Source organism: Periplaneta americana, chromosome 8, assembly GCF_040183065.1.
Source record: "Periplaneta americana isolate PAMFEO1 chromosome 8, P.americana_PAMFEO1_priV1, whole genome shotgun sequence".
Taxonomy (NCBI): Eukaryota; Metazoa; Arthropoda; class Insecta; order Blattodea; family Blattidae; genus Periplaneta; species Periplaneta americana.
Window position 1 is genome coordinate 114,653,189 of NC_091124.1, and position 11,852 is coordinate 114,665,040.

At 37.4% G+C, this 11,852-nt stretch overlaps 1 protein-coding gene across 1 annotated transcript in view; it reads left to right on the forward strand.

Moving 5' to 3' along the window:
- The window catches only part of LOC138704235 (uncharacterized), a 564,225-nt gene extending 558,347 nt beyond the window's left edge, over positions 1–5,878 (forward strand). The window contains exon 7 of the mRNA XM_069832116.1: positions 4,123–5,878. Coding sequence (XP_069688217.1) covers positions 4,123–4,349 — 227 coding nt within the window. The 3' untranslated portion in view covers positions 4,350–5,878. The remainder of the gene's footprint in view (positions 1–4,122) is intronic.
- The last annotated feature ends 5,974 nt before the right edge of the window (positions 5,879–11,852 follow it).

Below are 11,852 nucleotides of genomic sequence, written 5' to 3' on the forward strand. Positions count from 1 at the left end.
AGTAGAGTTCCCGGGTAGCTCAGTTGTTAGAGCGTTGGTACGTTTAACGAAAGGTCCCGGGTTCGAAACCCGGTCCCGGAACAATTTTTCCCTCAACATTATTCATGGCTTGACGACTTCTTTAACTCAAAATCACGCGATTTCTACAGACGTGGAATCGAAAAACTACTCCAGCATTGTCAGACTGTTGTAATAGTGAAGGAGAATTTGTTGTTGATGATTAGCTTCTCTTTTATGTGTATCCGATGTGTTTAATAAACTTATAAAAAATCGCTATGGAATTATGCACCACTCTAATATATTGTTATTCCTCAATGTTAGAAATATTAATTATATAATACCGTAGTTTCCCCGAACTATGGTCCACATTTGTCACATTTTTCGTAGTATATTCAATACTATTCATTTAGATTAAGTGAAATTTTGGCTTCGGACTCTTGTAAGTGTATATTAAATAAATATTGGCATATGTGTTTGAAATTATTTAATTATAAGTGTTAAAAAAATAAATGCCACACGATGATAGTACCTGATTGACATGGTTACGTTTCTGTGATGTCGCATAGAGAAACGTAACCATGTCATTCAGGTACTACCACATGGTGGTAGATGGAAGACACGCACTGTCCGATATTACCCGACGTCCGATACTACCCGACTCTCCCCTAGTTGTATTCTGAGTTGCCCAACTATGGTTCATTCATAAATTTATGCTTGAAAGCATGAATGGACTATAGCTGGAGCTGTAATTATTCGTAAATCAATCCATTGAGTTTCTAATTTAAGGGTAGAAACACAATCTAGCACAGAAATATTAAAAATAAATGAAAAGTACATGGATTCTTTTTATTAGTACACATTGCATAAACACACAATAAACAAGTGAAATGTAAAAAGTCATTTTCCTGCAATAATGAACAACTACACTCACCGGCAAAAATACCGGGCCACCTAAAGTTTCTTAATTTTTTTTATGAGGTGAGAATCAGTAAACCCATTATGAAATGAAAAAAACATTGCTTCCCAGAAAAAAAAAACTCTTTATTATTATCACTTGCGCTATTATTTTTAACGCCAAACAATGGATATACTGTAATTGAAAGGTGTAACAATTTACAAATTGTTTCAATTTTCTTCCAAATGTTCAACTGATTTTGTGGCCACCCAGATGTTTCTAATAGCGGATATTGCCTCCCCGTGACTGTATGACTGTTACCATTCGCCGATTCAACCTTTCGATCAGATTCTGGATGTCAGTCTGGTCGATACTATTCCATTCTTTACTTAGAACATTTCGGAGCTGCTGTAAGTTGCTGTGAAGAGTTAGTCGACTTCTAACTCGCTTCCCTAGCAGTTCTCACGCATGTTCAATAGGGTTTATATCAGGACTTCTTGCTGGCCATACCATCCTATTCAATCCAACGTCGTGGAAGATCCACACATGTTCAATAGTGTTTATATCAGGACTTCTTGCTGGCCATGCCATCCTATTCAATTCAACGTCGTGAAGGAACTCATCCACGATTCTTGTAGCATGAGGGCGAGCATTGTCATTCATTAACAGGAACTTTTCACCAATAAGTGGGGCATATGGTACCACACGTTAAATTATACCTTCGATGTATCTTGGAGCAGTCAAAGCACCTCCATTAATGAAAACAAGTTCTGTGTGAGCTTCATACGAAATGCCATCCCATACCATTACTGATCCACCTTGGAAACTCACACATGAACTGAAGGTACATGAAGAAAAACGTTTTCCTTCTCTTCCCCACAGTCTTTCACGTCCATCTGTAAACTAAATCTCGATTCATCTGTGAAGCGCACTCGTCGCCACTGCCCCAGGTTCCAATTAGCATGATTGTGAGCAAAACGTAATCGTTCAACACGATGTTGCTGGAGCAATTCTGGGTCTTTAACTAGTCTTCTGGAATTCAGCCTAAATTCATCCAGACGTCTGCTTACAGTTCTCTCACTCACGTTAACTTGTCTTATTTTCTGGAAGGCTCTTCTGGTCCCAACAACTGCAACCACATAACGCTATTAGTGCAACGATTTTGCTGAATCGGTAGGACTTAGTGACATTTGTATACAATGAAGTACTCCAATACTGCCTCAAGAGAGCTTACCAGTCTGTAGACTTCTTCAGCATAGCTTGAAATGAGTCCGAGAAGTTTAGACACAATATTGCAAGAAGAACGAATCTCCTTTTCAGATCATTGTTGGCTATTACGTATTCAGTATAACATTTTTACGTATCACAAAATAAATGAATAACTAAATGAACCTCAGCACACCTACAATTATTTTAAACATCCTACAATTTTCAAAAATTTTTAATAAAATGTAGTTGACCCGGGTTTTTTTTTTTTTTTTTTTTTTTTGCCGGTGAGTGTATATTAAAGAACAAAAGTACGGTATCAAAATAAACTAACACATTCTTAGCAAAATATTATGCAAATAAATTCACTGATAATGTTTATTTACCATACTGAGAACTATATTCAGTAGGCTTATTTCTATCCTTTGAATCTCCACTTCTCTTGTAATTCTGAAATTGGAAATAGATTTCTCTTTTTCGAGACGCATATGGGGTCTTCAATTTGTTTTATTTCTATAGAATAAAATGTCTTCCATTTCTCGCCACCTCAGTAATTGCCGCTTCTTACTATACATGAAACAACAGCTCCATTGTTCTTCACTTCCAAAACTTTCCCTGGCTACAATTCCTCCCCATAAGTAACTACCATATAACTATGTGCCTTTAGCATTATTTTAACAGTTTTCGTCTTCATTTCCACATCTGACTCACTGTCTGTAAATATGGAGAGTACACCGGAAACATCATAATCTGTATCCAATTCAATTTCATCGCTCTCATAGTCACTTACAGGGACTGTTGTGATCCTTCTACCCTGAAGTTTTCGTTTTACCGGACTATTATTCGTGCTAGTACCATTGATGCTGGAACAGCATGTTTCTTTATTTACTGGACTATAATCTTAAATGGTGTTTTAGAATATACTGAGATACCGTATTTGCAGAAGTAAATAATCAATTGTTCACATTTCATTAAAACAAATATTTCAAAACGAAATACAACTATGGTCCACGAAAAATTGTGGTACATAGTTGAGGACTGACTTCTAGCCTTGAGGTTAAACATTTTTCACGCAGACTCCTTAACCTCTGACAGTCTAATTATTACGTGAAAGTAAACAATATATAGCCAGGTTTAATTGTACAAACAGTCATATATCTATAACTTACCAGTTCTACAGAGGAGAGCTTAATAAAACAGACAAACATAAACTGAATGATTTCGTGTCTTCACACATTCAATAGAACGATGGACACTGACCTTGTTAAGCATCCATATCATTGCCACGTGTAATGGTAGTTAGAAGCATCTATGGGGAACATAATTCCATCACAATGGCGCCTTAAATGGCAAATACCGAAATCTTGGGGGACTAAGTAGTACATAATGCGTTTTGGACCATAGTTGGGTGCCTGGACCATAGTTATGGGAAATTACGGTACCTATATATTCTTAAAGAGAAATAATCTACGTACGTTTATAATAATGTATGTTTAACTGATTTCGTATTTAAATTACGATATGTTTTGAGGTTATATCATACAACATCAGTGTGTCACAAATATGAAATACTAGTATTATTAGTATTCCATCTTTATATCCTGGTTTTCAGTTTCTGTTCCTTAGATTCCGAACCCCATATGAAACAATAGGAAATATTATCCCTATCACTAGAAGAATATAAATTACATGCTAGTTACTGCAGACAAGCTCTCGAGGATGGAGGCGTGAGTGTATTTTTCAGATCTGACAGATGGAGGCGTGAGTGTATTTCTCAGATCTGACATTAATTTTAATCTTTCACACTTCTTTAAAGAAGTGAGTAAAGTCAAAGAAAGAGTTTCTGCTGCCACTGGAGTGTCGCACAGTTCTGTTTACAATTTCTCCCAGTACGTAACCTGTAGTACCAAAATGTTAATACATAGTTGCAATACACTAAAACTATTTTACAATTATATTGTCATGTTTCTTTCAATTTGTCTAACACATAAGTCTACTTATTTTATTTATATATTCTTTAGGTCACTTCACCCAGCTCGTGTGGGCGTCCACTCAACATTTTGGTGTTGGGAAAGCTCGAAGTCGAACAGGAAAAGTATTAGTGGTGGCACATTACCGCCCCCCAGGGAACATCTCTGGTCTCTTCCAACAGAACGTACTGCCGCCTCTACCGGACTACGATGCTGAGATGACCAGTGAGTCAGGCAGTGAGTCCAGTACCTCACGCAGCACTGAATACTGCACGTAACGAGCTCCTACAAGTCGTATGTGTACGAGCTTGCTGTCGACAATGCACATTGCACATAGACGTGACATCTCTTCTGCAAGGAAGCCAGAATGCGAGAAGCATTCCAAACTACATACAATAACATTGCAAGTAAAGAGCCTGCCGTTATTATCCAGTATTTGCAAGGTGATGCCAAATTTTATCTTTAACTGGATAGCACGCTCTCCAAGGCGTGCTGTGGGCATTCAGGATGATGATATATGCAAATTAATAAGTGAAAGAATAGTATAAATATGTCACACTTCGATTTCTTCGTCTGTTGTTTAAATGAGGGTAATCCAGAAAGTAAAAACAAATTTTCTTTCGTCTGAAGAATACACCCTGTTGAAACTAAATGGCAAATATAGGGAAAACACTTAATCATATAACAGTAAAACGTCTTTTGAAATATAGCGCTAAAATCGTATAATGCAACGTGAAGGAGCCGCGCACTATGTTCAAGGTTTTGTGGTCTGAAGAAATTGGTCTTGCATGCGGGGGAAATTAACAGAGCGGTATGGTAAGAAGCGTACGATGAAAGTTCACCAGACAGAAAGATTTAATAAAATGAGTATCAGGAATGTTGGCTAGATAGAGGACAGTTACTGACCTTGATTTCATGTCACATATCTTCTCCAGCTCTGTTACAAGTTGAAGCTACATCCTACGCATCACCGCTTCCCACACGATTAAGTAAAACGGGAATTAAACCACGTGTCCAGGAGTATCATTACATTCATTGGCGATTCGCAAAAATGAGTATACCAGAGTAGGCATAGACAAAAGGTGCTCCTTTGACCATTCGCTGTTTCCTTCTATACTGCGTTCCATAATATCTAATAGGCGACATAAACATTGTCAGCAGAGGAAGGGAGAAGGATAATAATTGTTAATCAACCAATGTCAGAGATCAATTTCTAGGCTTGTTTTGAACTTGAGCGAAGGTAGAACGAACGCTTCACACCTCCCAACTTCAAGACAAGAATGGAATGTGACCTCTGCCATTGGTTGAATATCAATTATCCTTCTCCCTTCCTCTGCTGACAATATTTACGTCGCCTGTCAGACATTATGGAACTCAGTATATACCTAATCATATGAACACAGCGCATTAGATCTACTTCTCTATGGGAGATGCCATAGTTTTGACCCCAATTGCAAGTATATTTTGTGCTATTACTTGTTACTTAATGTGACTAATTTTCCTGCAAATATTTTCATATGTCGCATTTGTTTCACGTATACGTGGATTTTGAAAAAAGAACGCAAAAAAATATGTTACTGTACTTTCTGTATCACCCTCGTTTATACTGGAAATAGTTTGACACAGCTATTTCCGAAAGAGGATTTTTGTCACTCAGAGTGTTTGAAGTGTGGTTTTGAAAAGTTCAGAATAGTTTTAAACAGGGTTTTCCTGCAACTGTCCAACCAATTTTGTCTGATAATTTATAACAGTGAAACTTAATTTCCAAATGCTGATGTTTGGGATGTGCAGTGGTTCATTGCATAGAATAAACACCATTATAAATATAAAATTAAGAAAAGTATTAATTAATTCACAATAATATTTGTATAAGTTTTCAAGAAAAATTGCCTGATATAATTTTAACTTTTCAACTGTGGAATTCAATTGATTTTGAAGAATCTATCATTAAAAGGCCATCATACTCAAACAACAGGATGACTTGCTTCTGTTCATTATCTGCAATATAAAGAAATTTCAAATTTGTTTGGTTTTTTAATTACTAGCTTTTTGGTTATTTTACAATGTCATTATTAGCTTGTAAATTATTTTGCGATAAGATAATATGTGATAATTACAATTTAAAAATAACCACATACTACTTCTCGAAATATGTAAGTACTTAGAGAAAATATTTTCTTACAGATATTTTCTTCAGCGAAAATCTCTGCTATGATTTTAAACTTAGATTCCTTGATAAGACTAATATCTAGTCAACAAGCCTAGAGATCCTAAAGATAATTCTGTGATACTGTATATTGCTCATAGCTATATAGATAAACCAATTATTTTAGATTTTTGTAGATTAAAGAGTTTTTCTGTAACTAAGATACAAACTTCTATGGTTGACGGAGATGGCCAAAAGAAGCAACGTGAAATTAAAAATTCATGTCCAGTAGTGAACTTCTTGCAATATATATATATATATATATATATATATATATATATATATATATATATATATATATATATATATATATATAGGGCTATTCAAAAAGAAGGAGCAGATTTCAAACATTTATGTCTTCCAAACTACAAAAGATAGAAACACAATTCCAATGTTCCTGGACAAAGAAAGATTCAATGTTGTATGCATTCAAAATGAGCACTAGGGTGGAGTGAAAAAATTAATTTCAGAATTTAAATTCGGCGGGGCTTTCAAAAGTTATCATTTAATGTCAAATGATTGTGTACGAAATTTTTTGGATTTATTTTAATATTTAAATGCGCCCCAGAGGCTTCGAAAATTTCCTTACAGTTAAAAATAAGAAAAATGAGCTTTTGTTTTATTCTTATTACTTCATTGATTATATTACCTCATTTTCAGTTTGAGCGAGTATATCGATCACAGTCGTAGCGAGATATATGAAAGGGGTAAGGGTACCCCAAGTACAAGGAGCACAATAAAATGCCCAATATTTGACACTCTAGCAAAAATATCAGAAAATGTTCTTCCCACCTGTGCTGATGTACTGAGGAACTGTCAACTGTGAGATGGAACATGAAAGTTTATATTCATTCAAAAGAACCAAACATCAGTGATATTGCAGAAATAGTTTCCGTAGATATTGAGAAGATGTGGAGGAAAGCATCTGTTTGGGCCCTGGTAGCTCGATTGATGAATAAAACACACGATTATTGTAGAAAATATATTTTATTGTCCGTGGTCTTCTAGCCGCAACAGTACACTATCATCATACTTATAGACTCCCTGTTAATGCAGGATTATCAACCTTGAAGTCCTAAACTATGGCAGAGTGCCAACCTTGAAGTCCCAAACATACCGCCTGCACCTGTCTGGATGTTCCCTTCCTTCGTACACCACTTGGATCGCTGCTGCAAGCCATTTAGATAGTCACATGACCATCTCCTCCAGAAGTCTTGAAGCATCTTCTGGATCTGTTCCCAACGAGACAGGTAATTAATTGGAGACGAGGATAAGTCTTATTCAGGATAGGACATTAAAGGAGTACCTACAAGAAAATGACCTGGACTAAGATGAGAGGGATCATTAGGGTCATTTGATATGGAAGTGATGGGTCTGGAATTGAGAACTTCTTCGACTTGACATATTAAGGTATGCAATTCGTCGTATGTCAATCAGTTGGCTCCAATGACACGTCTTAGGTGATGTTTCATGGGTTTGACCCCGGCCTCCCAGAGTCCCCCGAAATTTGGAGAGCTGGGTGGAATGAAGTGCCAGTTGACTTCTTCCTTAGCAGCAAATTCTTCCAACTCCTTCCTCCCTTCTCTAGACTTCACTAATTGATGCAACTCTCGTAGTTCGTTCTTGGCTCCTACGAAGTTTGTACCGTTGTCACTGCATATATTTGCACATTTCCCTCGTCTAGCTGTGAATCGTCGTAAGGCGGCGAGAAATGCTTCTGTCGTCAAGTCTCTGACTAGCTCCAAATGTATTGCCTTGATACCAAGGCATATGAATAATGCGATATAGCATTTAACCTCAGCCTTGCTTCTTGTTGAACCACGTTTTATAAAATAAGATCCGCCATAATCCCTTCCAGAATTTACGAACGGTCGAGAAGCGTCATCCGTGGAATAGGTAGCTGTCCCATAAGTTTTTTGGATGTGCTGGCCCTTTGTTTGAAGCATGGTAGACATTTATGAATAATGGGTCTTACCACACGTCGAATGTTTACAATCCAATATCTTGCTGTTGAAAACTGTGAACCCGCATGCAGTAGTCTTAAATGTTCTGCTTCTACTGTCAGCCTTGTTATATTTTGCTTCGGTGGAAGAATAACTTGATGTTTATGTTCATAAGACTTAGAAGAGTTATTTAGTCTACCGCTCACCCTGAGAATGTTTTCAGAGTCCAAGAATGGATTCAGATCCTTCAATTTACTCTTCATTGACACTGTGGAAAGAGTATTTAAATCCTTGATTTCCGTTGAGTATTCTTGAAGCTGTGCTTGTTTGATACATGACACCAGTGTGTACCGCAATTCTTCCTTTGTCAATGTACCAGTTCTCTCCTTTGCTCCTCTTCTACAATTGTGAACAAATTTGAGGCAATAAGAGAGCACCCATTGTAGTCTGTGTAGTGAAGAGAATCTGAATATCATATCCTCTTGCTTAGTAGAGTTCATTGTTCAGACTGAGTTGTGAGAGCTGTTTGCAGGTCACTGCAACCACTGAGATGATCGTCCATGTAGAAATCTCTCTGCAGAGCTCTTGAAGCTAATGGGTATCTTCGTGATACTTCTTCAGCCGGCATTTGTAAGCATTGTGTAGCTTGAAATGGTGCTGATGATGTGCGCTCCGTTGTCTTACTTGATGCGTCAACCACTCTAATTTTTCGCTCTTCTCCCGAGTTCTTGAAAACTGCATGATGTGGAAGGTAACAACTTGCCTTGTCTTCTTCCTTTTTCTTTGTATCTATTTCTCTCATGTGTCCTAACTGCTCATAGTCTGTCATGAATTTACAGTATTCTTCTTGAAGTAGCGGTTGCCTTTGGAAACATCCCTCTATCTGTTGTAATCTATTATATTGCTCTTGAAAAGATTCTCCTAACTGCCGATGATTTGGACGTCGAGGAAGTCGTACCACAAATCTTCCAGTTTGATCTCTTGTTGTCGTTGCTACAAAATGTTTTTCACATTCTTCTTCTTCTGTTGTCCTTGTTCTTTCTGGAATATCTTCTAATTCCCAGAAACGCTGTAGTTGTTGTTCTAAGCTGTCCTTGTTATGAGTAAGGAGTGATGTTACTGCGATAGTTGAGATAACCTCTGCTGTTGTTGCTTGAATCCTACCAGATAATATCCACCCTAGTTTTGTGTTGTGCATTGATAGGGAGTCGTTTACGTCCACCCATGCTTCTGGTTGCAATATTCGGAAGAATAGTTCAGCTCCTAACAGTAGATCAATCTTCCCTGGTTTGTTGAAAGTAGGATCCGCTAGTTTCATTCCAAATGGGATATCTTCCTTCTTGTATTTTACGTAGACTGCAGGCATATTCCCCGTGATATTAGAAAGCACTTAGAACTTTGTATCTGCTGTGAACTTTCCATCTGTTAATGATAACTGAGTATACACGCAATGCGTAACTTTCAATGGTGTTCCATTTGTTCCTTGTATAGGAATTCTTTCCACTGACTTTCGTAATCTCAATCACTGTGCTAATTCTTCAGTCATAAAATTGCATTGTGAATCACTATCAAGAACACATCTACATTGTTGTAAGTCTCCTTGCGCATTCTTCACCATTACGATGGCTGTCGACAACAATACATATGACTTTACTTCATTGTTGATGCTGTGACATGTGTAGTCATGGAATCCTTCTGTTGTGTCTATGCTGTCTGGTTTGGATGTAAAAGTGTATGGTGCTTCGCTCCACACTGTTTGCAGGTCCCGGCTCGACAATCTTTCACGAAATGTTGGCTTCGCAAACAGTTCCAACAGAGTCTGTGCTCAAGAAGGCAGTTTTTCTTTCCTGCATATTGCTACATGAAAAAGCTTCGCAATTGTGCAGAGAATGTGACTGGTTACAATAATAACATCTACGTTGCGTCATTATCAATGCTTTACTCTGTATTCAGGTATAGGAGTAGCACCCTTTATTGTTTCTAATGCCTGAGATTTATCTTCAAGAAAATCCAATAACTCCTTGAGTGTTGACATGTTTCGATCTGCGCAGCTTAATTCCCATTCGCGCCTATTCTGAGTGTCTATTTTCTCCACTATCTTTTTTTATTGGGCTATTTTACGACGCTGTATCAACATCTAAGTTATTTAGCGTCTGAATGATACGAAGGTGATAATGCCGGTGAAATGAGTCCGGGGTCCAGCACCGAAAGTTACCCAGCATTTGGTCGTATTGGGTTGAGGGAAAACCCCGGAAAAAACCTCAACCAGGTAACTTGTCCCGACCGGGATTCGAACCCAGGCCACCTGGTTTCGCAGCCAGACGCGCTGACCGTTACTCCACAGGTGTGGACTTCTCCACTATCAATTGTAACAATAGTATTTCATGTAACGGAACCTCTAAAGATAGCACTTCTAACGCATTCATATTCCTCTTTACTTGACTCACTAATGACCGTAAATCTCCATGTGATTCCTTGCTTATTGTTGGGAGTGACAAGATTGCTGCTTCCAGGTTATAATGTCCATAACAAAATATCCACAAGTACAAAAGGTTCACATGAAAATGTCCATAAACTAAATAGTCCAACATTTAAAGTCCTACATACAATTTGTCCATGGAGTAAAAAAGCCCAACATCTATGTGGTCCACCATATTATAAAGCCTATCATACGAAATCAATTTTTTTTTTTCAGCTTTTCACAGTGCATGGGATTGTTTGAGGTTAAGTATTTCCTTTAGTACATTGCCTAAGTGCAAATAAGACTGAAAATACTTACCGCACTATATGTAATGAGATAAAAAATTATTCAGCACATTTAAATCTCACTTGCAATCCTACCTATACAATGTCTGATTTTGAAATCGCCAATATGAAGCTTGTCGACTGGCATTCCATTGGATAGTAGTGAGTGGGTGTCTTTTCCACTTCAATCAAGCAATACGGAGAAATGTAGTCAACAGGAGTCTGAATTTTGGGATTGCAGTTTATTCCGCTAAATGACTTGCAATTTGTTTGGAATTTATTAAATGAAAGATTTGTGGACGATCTCTTAGACTTAGTGTATTACATTGAAATTACATATATTACTGGTCATCCGGTAAGAGGGCGAAGGCGAGCAGTTCCCCATAGATTTTTTCCTGGGACACGGAAGGTCTATGAATTAATAATTAATGGCGGACAGCGTACGAATAATGTGGTTGAATGATTCCACTCTCAATTCCAACGACTTGTGGTGGCACATCACGTGAATATTTGGCGATTCATTAGCCATTTGCAACAACAGAATCGGAAACATAACATTTAGTAACCCAGGTCCTTGGTGGGTATACAAATTTTAAGCCGCGAGTAAATAAACGGTATGTCAATAATCAAACGAGAATTTTCAACATTGTCGGTAATTACCAAGATTACAAAGATAGGAATGAAATTTTTCGATATCTTAGAGCGACATCATACCATTTGAAATTATGTAGTGACCCTCAAGATGAACAATAGATATATCTTTTGTATTACATAATGTAATTGAAATGACAATAAATTTCTCGGCACATTCCTTGTCGGACATTTTAGCGAAATGGACGAATTTATTTGTGGACATTTTAAAACGTAGGACATTTTTAAGAAGAGGA